The 16,260-nt window shown below is 42.8% G+C and overlaps 1 protein-coding gene across 1 annotated transcript in view; it reads left to right on the top strand.

The window, feature by feature from the left end:
• Window positions 1–15,507, top strand: part of EDRF1 (erythroid differentiation regulatory factor 1) — a 98,650-nt gene extending 83,143 nt beyond the window's left edge. The window contains exon 27 of the mRNA XM_089669742.1: window positions 11,062–15,507. Coding sequence (XP_089525868.1) covers window positions 11,062–11,233 — 172 coding nt within the window. The 3' untranslated portion in view covers window positions 11,234–15,507. The remainder of the gene's footprint in view (window positions 1–11,061) is intronic.
• Window positions 15,508–16,260: the final 753 nt, after the last annotated feature.

The raw sequence follows: 16,260 nt of genomic DNA, 5'->3' as shown, positions 1-16,260 counted from the left end.
GAGACTGTACTACCACTTTAAAGTGGAACTATGGGCAAAATAAAAATTTACATACAGGTGAAACTCGGAAAATTAGAATATCGTGGAAAAGTTCATTTATTTCAGTAATGCAACTTAAAAGGTGAAACTAATATATGAGATACTCATTACATGCAAAGCAAGATAGTTCAAGCCGTGATTTGTCATAATTGTGATGATTATGGCTTACAGCTCATGGAAACCCCAAATCCACAATCTCAGAAAATTAGAACATTACATGCAATCAATAAAACAAGGATTGTACATAGAACAATATCGGACCTCTGAAAAGTATAAGCATGCATATGTACTCAGTACTTGGTTTGGGCCCCTTTTGCAGCAATTACTGCCTCAATGCGGCGTGGCATGGAAGCTATCAGCCTGTGGCACTACTGAGGTGTTATGGAAGACCAGGATGCTTCAATAGCGGCCTTCAGCTCTTCTGCATTGTTCGGTCTCATGTCTCTCATCTTTCTCTTGGCAATTGCCCATAGATTCTCTATGTGGTTCAGGTCAGGCGAGTTTGCTGCCAATCAAGCACAGTAATCCCATGGTCATTAAACCAGGTTTTGGTGCTTTTGGCAGTGTTGGCAGGTGCCAAATCCTGCTGGAAAATGAAGTCAGCATCCCCATAAAGTTCGTCTGCAGAAGGAAGCATGAAGTGCTCCAAAATCTCCTGTTAGACGGCTGCGTTGACCCTGGACTTAATGAAGCACAGTGGACCAACACCAGAAGATGACATGGCTCCCCAAATCAACATAGACTGTGGAAACTTCACACTGGACTTCAAGCATCTTGCAGTGTGTGCCTCTCCATTCATCCTCCATACTCTGGGTCCTTGGTTTTTAAATGAGATGTAAAAGTTGCTCTCATCATAAAAGAGGACTTTGGACCACTGAGCAACAGACCGTCTGTTTTTCTTTAGCCCAAGTAAGACGCTTCAAATATGGAATACGACATTTGAAGCCCATGTCCAGGATCCGTCTGTGTGTGGTGGCTCTTGATGCACTGACTCCAGCCTCAGTCCACTCCTTGTGAAAGCCACCAACACTTTTGAATGGCCTTTTCCTGACAATCCTCTCCAGGCTGCGGTCATCCCTGATGCTTGTGCAACTTTTTCTTCCACATAACTTCCTATTAATGTGCTTTGATACAGCACTTTGGGAACATCCAACTTCTTTTGCAATTACCTTTTTGAGGCTTTCCCTCCTTATGGAGGGTGTCAATGATGGTTTTCTGCAGAACTGTCAGGTCAGCAGTCTTTGCCATGATTGTGATTCCTACTGAACCAGACTGAGAGACCATTTAAAGGCCCAAGAACCCTTTGCAGGGGTTATGGCTTAATTAGCTGATTAGAGTGGGACACTTTGAGCCGAGAATATTGCACCTTTTCACAATATTCTCATTTTCCGAGATTGTGGATTTGGGGTTTTCATGAGCTGTAAGCCATAATCATCACAATTATGACAAATCACGGCTTGAACTATCTTGCTTTGCATAATGAGTCTCTCTCATATATTAGTTTCACCTTTTAAGTTGCATTACTGACATAAATGAACTTTTGCACAATATTCTAATTTTCACCTGTATATGGTGCAGTCTCTTAATAGCATTGACATAGCTTTATTATCACCTTTCTTTATCAGGCTAAAGTTGGCAGTTGGGACAAACCATACAGAACACTGGGCGATGTGTTTAGAACTTTCAGAATTTTTTTTTTTTTTTTTTCTTTTATCAAAGTGGTTTAAAGCAAGCTGTTTCAGTAACTGCTTAACCACTTAAGTCCTGGGTGCCATTATAAAACTACACAAGGACAGGGGCTGATTGTCCCAGCTCTGATTTTTAAATCAACACCTGGAGTTGGCAGCTCCTGTGGGTCCTCTTGGCTTCTGGTGCAGGAACCACCAACTGTCAGGAAAAGCCATGGTACAGCACTATGCCTTGGGGCTGAGACTATCAACTCCCGGGCTACTGATCTGTCTACAGATTTCTGCATAGGAGTATACTGTAGAAGAGAATGTAAACAGTATGCTTCCACATTGTGTTTACATTGGAAGTGTAGGGATGTCATGGCACTTCTTGTTGGCACAGAAGCTTAGACAGAGCTGTTGCACTGTTAGATGAGATCTGTTGATAGCTGCATAGGAGGGTCTGGGTCTGATCTTCATTGATCAGATCCAGATCCCCGCATGAAGAAAAACAAAATTGTGAAAATCGGCTGTATTCCCTCCCAAAATGAATTCTGGGTGATATCGGATGGTCTTAATGATACAGCTTTCACTGTGCAAGCATCAAATTGTAACATTTTAGAGATTTTTAAACCTAATACTATGGCAGATTTCACTTCAACTATGTGATTTCTTTGGGAAACTGTCTACCCTCTAACAATATTTGGGCAGAAAAGCACTTTTCTTTCGATCTACCACCTGAATGTATTTGGGAGTATGACCCTGCACCTCCTAACTTCTTTGAGGATGATATGGAGAAAGGTGATGTGTATGTAGTAGAAGATCCTTGTCCTGCATTATACAAGGGATAAGCTAAAGCTTCATATCATATGCTTTCTACTGTGAGCTCAATTATTGAGACTTTGCCTAGCAGCACCAGAATCTCCTCAGCCTAAACAAGCTCCTAGCAGCACTAAATGTCTTTTGAAGTCTAGATGGAAGTCTTTTTTCCTTGCACGCCCCAACATAACTGTGCTTTGCATTAAGATTGGCTAAATCCTGAAAAGGTATTCCTTCCTCCAAAACTCTTCACTGAGTTATATTCAATCAAAAAGAAATTTATGAAAAAATAGTCTGTCCTGGTATTGGATCCTGTTTTTTCATTTCCCAATGAACATCTCACTATTTCTTTTGAGGTTTTTCCATCCTGTAAGCATTCTGTGGATGGATGCTGTGAAAGCTTATTGAAGACAACCTTTGCTCTTGCTGGTCCTGTCTCAATACCAGCCATTGTGACTATTCATTTGCCCAGTCCAGTTAGCTACATCCTGATAAATGGACAAAGAGAAGACATTGAAGACCTTTTTTCTGTTGAAACAGTGCAGCCCATACCTTTTTGATGAAGCAATTTTATGTTGATTCCGTAGAGTACTTCATCAGGCCTCTGATGACACTGCTGTCTATGCACATGCACAGAATTTTGTGGTTAAAGGCTTGTCTGCTGAGCCTACTTGCAAAAGGCATATTTAATGCATGCCTTTCGATGGGGAATGCCTGTTTGGTGAACTAGTCTATTAATTTATCAGGGAAGTTACTGCCACTTCTAACTAAAAGGAGTCCTTTCAATACACTTAGGTGTCCTTCTCAAAGGTAGACCCATCCTTTTGTCACAAGCCTTGGACCCCTAGATCTTCAAAGCTTACCTAGAAAAACCACCTTCACAGTGAAGGGGCATCCTCACTTTTGGAGTAGGGGGAGCTTGTGTTTGCATTGCACCAGTCTGGATCAGAGGCCCCAAACCTCTAAATCAAATCTGTCATTTCCAGGGACTACAAAATTCAGTAAATATCCTTGCGTTCTCCTCCTAAAGGCAGACCGATTTGTGGGCTGCCCTGACTCAACTTTAGACGCAGAGTGGTAATCCCTTTTCCAACCTATTCACAGTCCCAAAGCCAAATGGGAGGCATTCGCCCCATTTTGGACCTTAATTGATTTTCGTGTCCCCAAATTTCATATGGAGCCCCCCTAACCTGAGAATAGCTATGACAGATTTTGCACATTTCTGAAATCAGTAGGCTTCCAAGTTGCCTGTCTTTACAGTTTCATCATTCCCGCACACCAATGCTTTCTGCACTTTGCTGTGGAAGACCCAACACCTTCAATTTGTCACCCTGGCATTCAGGCTTTCATCAGCACCAGCTCTTGGCCCTGCTCAGGTCTCAAGGCATCCAGGTCACAGGATATCTGGATGACATTTTTGATTAAAGATTTGTCAGCCACAGTCCTGTCTTTCAACATTCAAAAGACAGTCTAGTTTCTTCAAACTTTTGGATAGGTGATCAACTTCAAGCAGTCTGTCCCTAGGCTCCCCATCTCCTGGAGTACTTGGGGTGATCCTGGACACACCTAAGCAAAAATGTTTCTTCCCCAAGAAAAGAGTTCTGAAGTCCAACTGCTAGATGCTTAGGTCAACCATATTCACCAGACATCCATTGACTTGTGGGACAGGCATGTCCCTTCTCTGGATTGTCCACTATTGCTCCCCAGCCAGACACAAGTCTTCCTGGCAAGGTGGATTTCCAACTCTGCCTAGCAATCTGGCAAATGTATTCTTTTCCTCACTCTGGAAGGTGGTAACAGACACAAGCCTGATGAGTTGGGACAGGGTTTACAATTCCCTTTTTGTCCAGGGAACCTGGTCCCCACAGCAGTCAATGCTCCTGATCCACATTCTGGAAATGAGAATGAGAAGCAAGCCTGGTTCTCTTCTGGGCAGAAAACAATATTCCATCTTTCACCACGTTCTACATACTGGGTTTAGAAAATTGGCAAGTGGACTTCCTGAGTCACCAATGCTTGCTTTCAGGGAGTAGTCCCTCCACTCCATAATCTTCCTGATCCTCTGTCAGAAATGGGGAACACCAGATGTGGACATTATGGCATCCAGATTGAGCAAAAGGCTGCATACGTTTGTGGCCAGGTCCGGGGTTCCCCTGGCCTTTACGTTGAACACCTTGGTTTGACCATTGGAGGAGAGCAGGCTCCGTTCCCAGCACAACTGGAGAATTGACCATGCTGTGCTCTCATGCCTAGTATGGTCAGTTTCTAATAGAAAAGCAGAGGGACTGGAAGGAACACTAGGTATTTCACACAAAGGAAGCAATGCAAAGAGAACAGGATACTTTGTCATACAAGTGCATGGTACAGCAGGCACATAATCAGGAATATAAAATGTTGGGTTTACGTTTTCTTTACAATTCAGTTATCTAATGGCAGAGCTTCTGCTGGTCAGTGAAATATTGGCATTAGACTTTTGAATGCTGTGGAGGAAGAATGTCTTGTGTTGCAACATTATTCTGAAATCGCATGTAGTGCTTTTTGACGCAGTTTCACGCGTTTGCTGCATTTTTTATGCATTTTGCATTTTTAATCTGCCCAGCAACAAGTTGGCTAAAAAAATAAAATTCAAAAAACGCATAGCGTATCAAAAAATGTCAACACGTGCAAAAAAGCAAAATGCTCTGCAAAACGGAGAAAACGCAAACTGCATTGGTTCTGAACCAGGCCTGAAATGGATTGAAAACGCATTAAAAACGTACATGTGTTGCGTTTTCATACGTTTTGTAATTTTAATTTGCCCAGCAACAAGTTTGGCAAAATTAAAAAAACAAAAACAAATGCAAAACTGACAAAACACAAACTGCATTGGTGTGACCTAGGCCTGAAATGCATTGAAACCGCTTAAAAACCACACGTGTTGCATTTTTGATGCGTCTTGCGTATTTAATCTGCCCAGCAACAAGTTGTGCCAAAAAAAAAAATAATCGTAAAATTGCAAAATTACACGTTTTCGGCAGCCATTATCGCCACCTTTTTCCTATCCACAAAATGCTGATAACACTATTTTGGCCCGATACATTTCTGCCGCCACTATTTCCTTGAATTCCTAACATGAACTTTACCAATAACTTGGTGAAAAAAAATATTTTCATCAGCAAGGAACACACATTCCACATTATTAATTATGCTACCAAAATTAGTTTGTGCTGCAATGGCCTCCAGCATTGCTCTCGGGTTTTCTTGCTAGAGGCTGCCATTTTGCTGAAGCCCAGAGCCCCTGAGCAGCAGTAAATCTTAAGGCTGTCAGCAGATTGGCCTCTACATTTTCGGCAATGCCAAAAAATAGCAAATGAGCATCTACAATGTAGGGTGATACAGTGTATTACTGGATTTTAAACTATATAGAGACTTATTTTCAATGTTTTACATAGATATACCTGCAACAAAGGGCCAGCCTGAAGTGATCCAACAGGACTTAATATTTTGACTACAGTTCCCCTTCAAGGCAAATTGTAATCCTATTGGAAATGTCATTAAGGCAATGGAAAGGGACCATTACTCCAGTAACAGAAATATATACTATATGTACCTGGAAATCCTTGAAACACTTTAGCCTGCTCATGTCTGGTCACTTAATACAGCTGTGCCACATATTCATCTACCCCCCCAGTGTTTTTTATTTACATTTATAAAAAGTTGGAAATCCTCCATAGTTTTAAAAAAAAAAAACACTTTTGCCTTTACAATCACTTTATTTTCTTAAATAACAAACATGTCATACTTACCTGCTGTGTGTAATGGTTTTGCACAGAGCAGCCTCGATCCGCCTCTTCTGGGGTCCCCTGGCTACTCCCCCCTCCCAAGTGCCCCCCATAGCAAGCTGTTTGCTATAGGGGCAGTTCTGCGGGCTTGCAGCCAGCCCTGTATGTCTTTAAGACACACTTAGCACGGCTCAGCCACGCTTACTGGCTGTGATTGACAGCAGCGGGAACCAATGGCTCCCGCTGCTGCGTCTGAGCCAATGAGCAGAGAGAGAGGCTGGAGAGCTGGTGCTCCATGCTGGATCAAGATGGTGTTTAAGTATTTGGGGAGGACTGAACACTGAAGGTTTTTTTCTTTAGTGCATAGACTGCATGAAAGTTAAAAAAAAAAAAAAAAAAAAAAACCCCTTCAGCCTTTAGAAGCACTTTAATGTTCGGGTGATTTCACTTGCAGAGCCAGTGTGCTGTGGAAGGTTTCCACGAGATGGCAGTGTAGACACAGCGTATTCCATAGACATCCTGCCTTGCATTCTAAGTAGATGCTTGTTTAGTGTGATTGTCCACAACTGGTAATTGTTTCTGCTCTCCAGTGTCATGATATTTCATCAGCTTAACGCTTTATCCCGTGTAGTATGAGGAAACCTGCTCGCCTTTATCTCTCTTTATACAGTCTATCAGCTCCCTACATGACCAATGTGCAGAGTCACGTTAGTTTTATGCTTCGACTTCGCTGTAAATTGTAACTAGATGGAGGTTTGTCAAGGCAGGGGTTTGGGGGAATTTATCAATATCCGCAGCAGGGAAATATCTTTCACCTGCTCTACAGGTCATTGTGTAAAGCACAAGCACATAGCTCATGTACAATCTCACCAGCGATCTTTCCTGCTGATGAAGGAGCTGATGTTAGACTCACTAGATGAATAGGAAAATGAGGATCTTCAACAGCACAGCTTGGCAGAATGATGGGGATCCTACGAATCCTGAAGGAGCGACTCGTGATGCCTGAGACTGTATGTGAAGAAAGAACAAGATTATCACTATGCAGAGGTGAAGATCCTTGTTTTCCTCTGATTGCATTGTGGCATCGTCCACCAGTTCATTACAGCCCCCTGCATGAAATGTGGGAAGGCCTGTAAGCTGTGCAATGGATACAATACAACCGCTCTATAGACCAATGTTTCTCAACGTTTTTTCGGTCAAGGCACCCTTTAAAATTATGGACAGTCCCCAGGCACCCTTTAAAATTATGGACAGTCCCCAGGCACCCCTTAAAATTATGGACAGTCCCCAGGCACCCCTTGAAATTATGGACAGTCCTGAGAAACCCCTTGAAATTATGGACAGTCCCGAGGCACCCCTTGAAATTATGGACAGACCCGAGGCACCCCTTGAAATTATGGACAGTCCCCGAGGCACCCCTTGACATTATGGACAGTCCCCGAGGCACCCCTTGACATTATGGACAGTCCCCGAGGCACCCCTTGAAATTATGGACAGTCCCCGAGGCACCCCTTGAAATTATGGACAGTCCCCGAGGCACCCCTTGAAATTATGGACAGTCCCCGAGGCACCCCTTGAAATTATGGACAGTCCCCGAGGCACCCCTTGAAATTAAGGACAGTCTTCAGGCACCCCATTCTAAAATGGGGTGCCTCTAGACTGTCCATAATTTTGAAAGGGCACCCCATTCTAAAATGTGAAAAACTATTCTAATAGTTTTATATAACGCAGCAACATCCACACATGTAGGACACCCAATGTTAGAGGTGATTTATTCTTCCAAAGCAAATACACTTTTGCACGCTGGTACTGACTAGTATTCCAGTGTTTCTCTTCTCCCTCAGTTTTTCTCCATCACAGAGCTAATGTGACCCCAACACTGATGGAGAGGGGCAGGGAAGGGTCAAACTAGGATGCTGTGCAGGCAGCTGACATCCTCCTTATCAACTGATGATGTTTTTGGTCGTCAGGATGCCAGCGGCTAGAAGGTTGTAATGGTGCACAATGAAATCCTGTGGCTTTGTGTAGCTAAAAGGCAGGCTTGTTTCACCCGATGGCTTGTATACAAGTTTCGGGCAATTTTTAGACATTTTGCCAAGGCACCTCTAAACAAACCTCAAGGCACCCCAGGATGCCTGGGCACCCTGGTTGAGAAAGGCTGCTATAGACTACTAGATGGATGGCATCTGCCGGAAGCAGCAGTCTCTAATGGGGTTTTATTACATTTTTAAAGCGCATAATACTGGAAAGATGGCTAATCTTGGTTCCTTCTATTTTAGTGAATTTTCGAAGGGTGATGTTTCAGAAATGTTCTGGTTCTTAAATGCCTCCACTGCGATTTGCTGCTATGGCAGTCCTGGCAGATTATCGTGTGGAAGAGTTAGGCGTGACGGGCTCAGCTGTCATTTAGCACCTTTGAACATCTCTCTACAGCTGGCTTCCTCTGCATTCTGTTTCCGTTGATGGTGCCATACATGTATAGCGCATGTTCCCCACGTTTCCATGGATTATAATGCCCAGAAGCTGACTGCTTTCTTCAGATATTCATTCCATCAATTTTGCAATTGTAAAGGTCAAAATGGGGTCGCCGGAACCCCACAAAGTTTGACTTTTCCAAAAGCCTCTCTTTTACTTAATTAGAAAAGAACCTCTTTAGCAATTAGTGAAAAAAACACAAAGATGTGCATCCAGTTTAATTTATTTTTAGTAAGGTTATTGAACATTTTGTAAAATCGGAATGATCAGATTGAAAGGCATGTGTCACCGTACTGTCCCACAAACTAACCTTGTTGCAGCAGCTAAATAGAGAAGATGGAACTTGGTGGTAATGGTAGTGTTTGAATGCAAATGTTAAAGTGTTACTAAACCCACAACAGTGAAATCAGTCTGTATATGCAGTAAAGAATGCTTGTTATACTCAATGTGGAACCTAAGAGGTTAATCCTCTGCATTGTGTAAAAAGGCTGTTTGAGCCTTTCTTCTCTGCCCCTCCTCTTGTTGAAATGACCATCTGATAGACTGAATCTGTAGTCACATGCTCAGTTTAGTGTGTATTGCTAAAGGGTTTTTTTTCTTGGGAGAGTGCATATGATCAGCACAGGGCCAATCAGCACTGTTCAGACATAGGGTCAGAGGTTTCACATCCTCCTAGATCAGAAAGAAAACTCCTCCTACAAGCTTTAACCAGTGCTCTGCGGAAGTCACAAGACTGCTCTAACTGCTGATGAGAAAAGGTATTTCCATGTTGTATGTACTGTGGGAGACCAGATATAGTGAATGCAGGGTCCGAGGAGACCAGATATAGTGAATGCAGGGTCCGGGGAGACCAGATATAGTGAATGCAGGGTCCTGGGAGACCGGATATAGTGAATGCAGGGTCCAGGGAGACCAGATATAGTGAATGCAGGGTCCGAGGAGACCAGATATAGTGAATGCAGGGTCCGAGGAGACCAGATATAGTGAATGCAGGGTCCTGGGAGACCAGATATAGTGAATGCCAGGTCCGGGGGAGGGGGGGGGGATATAGTGAGTGCTGGGTCCGGGGAGAGCGGGGGGATATAGTGAGTGCCGGGTCCGGGGAGAGCGGGGGGATATAGTGAGTGCCGGGTCCGGGGAGAGCGGGGGGATATAGTGAGTGCCGGGTCCGGGGAGAGCGGGGGGATATAGTGAGTGCCGGGTCCGGGGAGAGCGGGGGGATATAGTGAGTGCCGGGTCCGGGGAGAGCGGGGGGATATAGTGAGTGCCGGGTCCGGGGAGAGCGGGGGGATATAGTGAGTGCCGGGTCCGGGGAGAGCGGGGGGATATAGTGAGTGCCGGGTCCGGGGAGAGCGGGGGGATATAGTGAGTGCCGGGTCCGGGGAGAGCGGGGGGATATAGTGAGTGCCGGGTCCGGGGAGAGCGGGGGGATATAGTGAGTGCCGGGTCCGGGGAGAGCGGATATAGTGAGTGCCGGGTCCGGGGAGAGCGGATATAGTCAGTGCCGGGTCCGGGGAGAGCGGATATAGTCAGTGCCGGGTCCTGGGTTTAGTAACACTTTAATGGTATAACCTAAAAATTATACATATGTAACTGCACTTGTTGCAAAGTAATACAATAAAAAATATATAAAGGTAAAATATCAGCACTCATTGATATGTAAACAACCAATATCCACTTACAATATAAACAAGTAATGTCTTGCGCTGTTATAAAAAATGTAAATCATTCCAATAAACTCTCTTGTGGAAAAAAAGAACTTATGTAATTAAACACTTTAAAGAAAAAAGTCAACTGTAGGGAATGAGGGGTCAGTGGAGGAAGTGCTGAACACAGTAGAGAACCTGGAGTGTCATATTATGAAGAGACTCCAGGGGAAGATTTCTCTGCATTACTGTGGCATTCAGCGGCAGCAAGGAGTATTTACTTTCCTCTTCGTTTATTGGAACTTTAATTCAGCGACAGAATTGCTTTACGTCAATATCATCCTTCCTAAATACCTTTTACATTTTGGCCATTAATAAAGAAACAATTTAAAAAGTAAGGGTGGAGCCTTCTTACAGGGCTGTGTTTTTAAAGGAGGCCGTTTGTTTATTTCCTTCCGAGGCTGCAGGTGCATGTTAATGGCCTTACTTTGTGAAATTTGAAAATGCAAGTCTTTATCTCCAGCGTTTACAGTCAGAATGTGAGAGCGTTGTATTTTCCTGCAGTAAGTGTGCAGATAAAACACGGGTAATGTCTGGGTTGACAGAGATTATGTTGTACTTAGTGTCTGAGCTTGGCTGATTTCTCTCCTCCAGTAACGGCACAGAAGAAGAAAGCTCTCTGAAAACCTACAAGCAAGTCTATTCCAGCCTGCTGCGGGCTTCAGCCAGCAAGATTTCCACACTGTCCGAGAGATTGAGCGTGCTCATAAATTTACTGGATCAGCTCACCCCTAAGAGCCAGGCAAATGAGACTGTCATGCAGTGACACACGATGGTGTTTGGGATACAAAGCGGATGTTGTGCCTTGTTAAACCTGCGATTGCTGCTTTGTTCCACTCGCTGCTCGGATCCATCTGTCATTAAATAGAATATGCGGCGCGCAAACCACCTGATGCTAGGGAAAGTAGTTCAAGGACATCTCTGTCAGAAGAGAGCCAACGTTGCGCTTTTTGCAGAATGTAGACTGGTGTCTGCAGGAGAAGTGGAATATGCCCTTCGCCACTTCCTGTAGACTTAACCCTGCCGCTGCCGGGATGGAATGTGGAATGATTTATGCACAACTGCATACTGTCATTTTTTTTACACCTCCTCTTGCGCTTTGGTTTAAAGGTACTACCTCTATTTTTATATTAACTTTGCCATTGTATAAAATAAAGAGACTACTGTATATATTAAAATATTTTTATTTCTTGCACTTTTTAAGCATCTGAAGAGGTGCGACAAGCTGCGCTTTGACAGCACAGAACTACTTTTTTTACATCTGTCCTCGAATCCCCCTTTACCTTCTCCAAGGAATCTCCATTCAGGTGTTGCTGGTGGTGGTAGAGCCAGGATAAAGGCCTCATAATATGGGGGATATACGAGAGCCAAGATAAAGGTCTAGAAACATGGGGGATATATGAGAGCCAGAATAGATGTAAAACCTAGAGGGGATATATGAGAGCCAAGATAAAGGTCTAGAAACATGGGGGATATACGAGAGCCAAGATAAAGGTCTAGAAACATGGGGGATATGTGAAAGCCAAGATAAAGGTCTAGAAACATTGGGGATATGTGAGAGCCAAGATAAAGGTGTAGAAACATGGGGGATATGTGAGAGCCAAGATAAAGGTCTAGAAACATGGGGGATATGTGAGAGCCAAGATAAAGGTCTAGAAACATTGGGGATATGTGAGAGCCAAGATAAAGGTCTAGAAACATGGGGGATATATGAGAGCCAAGATAAAGGTGTAGAAACATGGGGGATATATGAGAGCCAAGATAAAGGTGTAGAAACATGGGGGATATGTGAGAGCCAAGATAAAGGTGTAGAAACATGGGGGATATGTGAGAGCCAAGATAAAGGTCTAGAAACATGGGGGATATATGAGAGCCAATATTAAGGTTTAGAAACATGGGGGATATATGAGAGCCAAGATAAAGGTCTAGAAACATGGGAGATATATAAGAGCCAGAATAGATGTCGTAAAGCCTAGAGAGGATATATGAGCGCTAGGATAAAGGTCTTCTAGTATGGGGGATATTTGAGAGCCAGAATTGAGGTCTAATAACATGGAGGATATACGTGAGCCAGGATAGAAGTCTACTACTGTGGGGGATTATCGGAGAACCAGAATAAAGGGCTAAAATCTAGAGGAGCACTTGTGGAAGCTAGGATAAAGCGCTAATTATTTGGGAAAATATGACGGTCAAGATAGAAGTTTTAATGCCAGGGAGAACATATGAAAGCCAGGATAGATTGCTAATAACTTGGATATATGAGAGCCAGGATAGAAGTCTAAGTTGGCTCTCATTTATCCACCATAATATTAGACCTTTATCCTGGCTGGCCTATATCTACCTTATTATTAAATGTCTGATGACATAGGAAAATATGAAATCTAGGATAAAGTGCTAATACCATTGGGGAGATATGTGAGCCAGGATAGAGGTCCGCTAACTTTGGGGATGTATGAGAGCCAGGATAGAGTGCTAATAACATAAGGGAATAAATGAGAGCCAGGATAGAGGTCTAAAAATTTGGGGGATATATGAGAGCCAGGGTAGATATCCACAATATTAGACTTCTATCCTGGCTCTCATATGTCCGCCTTGTTATTAAAGGTCTGATGACATGGGAGAATACATGAAATCCAGGATAGAGGTCTAAAAACCTAGGTGGATATATGAGAGCTAGGATAAAGGTCTACTAACATGGAGGATAATGACAGTCAGGATAGAGGCCTAATAACATGAGGCTATACGAGAGCCAGGATAAAGTCTAATACCATGGGGAGATATGTGAGAGGGAGGATAAGGGTCTAATAACACGAGAAGATGGGCGAGAGAGTATAAAGGGTCTGATAACACGGGGAGATGGGCGAGAGAGGATAAAGGGTCTGATAACACGGGGAGATGGGCGAGAGAGGATAAAGGGTCTGATAACACGGGGAGATGGGCGAGAGAGGATAAAGGGTCTGATAACACGGGGAGATGGGCGAGAGAGGATAAAGGGTCTGATAACACGGGGAGATGGGCGAGAGAGGATAAAGGGTCTGATAACACGGGGAGATGGGCGAGAGAGGATAAAGGGTCTGATAACACGGGGAGATGGGCGAGAGAGGATAAAGGGTCTGATAACACAGAGAAATGTACAGTATCTCTGCTCTGCTCAGCTTGTGCTTTTTGCTTTGTCTGACCATGAGAGGGGAGAATTCACAGAAAGAGCCAATAGCCCTTTTGAGAAAAAAAAAACCTTTTAAGCTCTCTAAAATAAAAATACTACTTTCCTGGCTGCCCAATTTAGAGAAATAATTAAAGCTTAAATTTAATGATCCTTTTTTTTTTTTTTTTTTTTAAATCTCCATCAGGAACAATGCTTGGATTGAATGAGACGTGTCCCTTGTGCTGATGGCTGCTCTCCTTATTTAAATCTTTCAGGGCTGATTCACACTGTAGAAACGCAGTCCAGATGCGTTCCATATGCGCTTCCATATGCGCATTTTTGGTGCTTTGATGCTTTTTTTTTTACATGTTTCTGTGTGTTTTTGACGCGTTCTGTTTCATTTTTTCCCCTCTCCTTTCTTCAATTTAAATAGGGACATGTGCGTTCCTCGTGCATTTTTTATGCGTTTTACTGCGTTTCAGTACAGTTCTGTGCAGGAAACATGCAGCCTGTTCTACTTTTGTTTCTTCTGCAACCGGAACGCACTGGAACTGCAAACACTGATGTGAACTATGACATTGACAACCATATCACCTACTTTCTGTGCGTTTTTGGATGCAGAAAAAAAGCAACTGAAATGCATGTAGTGTGAACTGCCCCTAATTCTCTGAGCACCAACTGGGCATTTTAACACTTACCTGATCACCATCCAAAAACACCTCATATTTTAGATACCCTTTTTTTTATACAAAAGACTCCATTCAAATGTCAGGAAACCTGGAAAAGTAACCACAGGAAAAGACCAAGTGATCCATTGGGGTTTATTTACAAAATCTGGAGTTTATTAAAGCTGGAGAGCGCAAAATCAGGCTCACTTCTGCATAGAAACCAATCCGCTTCTAACTTCAGCTTGTTCAGTTAAGCTTTGGCAATAAAACCTGGAAGCTGATTGGTTTCTATGCAGAAGTGAGTCTGATTTTCCGCTCTCCAGCTTTAATAAATAAACTCCACTGAGCCTGTCCCCTTTTTTGGATTTTTTTTTATTAAAAGAAAAAAAAAATCCAATTGGGAGAACGCACAGCATCAAAAATACATAATGACAGATTAGGTGTTTTTGCAAGCTGTAGCATGACTTTCACATTGAAGATTAGATTCCCTCAGCTGCGGGGTGCTGATTTCTACTGCTTTGCTACTGCAGAAGGGCTCACCGCTGTACAACACTGCATTGTGTGTTCCGGTTATTGTTTTATACATTCTTTCCAGAAGTACATGGTTAGAGCCTTTACTTCTTATGAGGCCAACCACTTACTGAGTGTTAGATTTTCTCCCTGTTTTCAATTTCTACCAAACTTGGCGTTCAGCTGTCCTGTGATTGTTTGCAGCCCAAGCTTTACTGAAACCTCTCAGTAGTGTTTGCGGTAAAAATGCAGAAGAAAAACCAGTAACCATGTATTCCTGTGGAACTCTTCACACTGATCCATTGCAGGTCTGGTTCATTTTCTCAAATCCCGCTTGCTGCAAATTTAATGCAGATTTGGGGCGATAAAAAAAAATATGCACCACAATTGCACCTCCCCATTGAGATCAATGGAAAACACAGCAAAAATGCAACCTTGTTGGGTTCTTTGTGCTGTTTTTGAGTCGCATGTCTTGTAAAAAGAAAAAGAAAAAAAAAAACAAAACACACCACAAACGTGCAAAAACCATATGCATTTTTGCTACGGATCTGTGTGAAAGAGATAAAGCACACACGTGATTGGCTGATGAGGATCAGTGACCCTACATGCAGTGTTAGTACATTTTTGTTATGCTCTGTTACTGGTACCATAATGTTTTTCAATCTGCAAATGTGAATAGCTTGTTAAATAAAGATACAATATTTTATTTATTAAAAACTGAGTTAATGGTCTTTTTTTTTTTTTTTTTTTAATTTTCTGTCTGTTAATTAGAAGAATAATGCAATCAATGAGAATGTGTTTTGACTCGTTTATACTAATTAGAGCTGTTAGATCTGTTTTATTTGTATTTACTGCTGAGATTTCTTATTGCAGAGAGGTCATCACTGCACATTAAAAATAACCTACTCAAATTATTTCACACTAAATAGATTATTTGTGCAAAGTAGATGATTGGGAAATCACTGGTTTAATTTATATACTGTGTATTTGCTACAAAACTATCTGAAAAACATATATAAATAACATGCAAATTTTATTGCGCCCTTTCTGTGGAGTTGAGTTCAATGGCCACTAGCGTAGACGGGGGTGTCCATAAATTCAACAGTAGAAAGTAAATAGAACCTCGCTTCCAAAAAAAAGTCCATACACGAATCATTCATTCAGCAACCAGCAACCATAATGGAATGAATACAGTCCTATATTGAAAACAGATCACATCCAAGCCTCTGTACATTCAAAACCATAGCCCAGCGCTTGTGAAGGTGGTCATCAGGGAGAAAATACCATCCGACGGAGTCCTGAGAAGGATTAAGGCAGAAGGCTACCAATATTCCGCGGGTGTAACCAGCTCCGTTCCAATGCTCAGCCACCAGGGAACACCACCAAAAGGATTGGCACTCCGCGTGTACTTGGACCCGGAAATTATGTCCTCGACAGAGCCGCAGACTGGAAGTGCTGATGAGTGGACCC

This window comes from Staurois parvus, unplaced genomic scaffold (genome assembly GCF_062004578.1).
Source record: "Staurois parvus isolate SC_StPar_1 unplaced genomic scaffold, SC_StPar_1.0 ptg000009l, whole genome shotgun sequence".
Taxonomy (NCBI): Eukaryota; Metazoa; Chordata; class Amphibia; order Anura; family Ranidae; genus Staurois; species Staurois parvus.
This window is presented reverse-complemented; position numbering and strand designations above follow the sequence as displayed.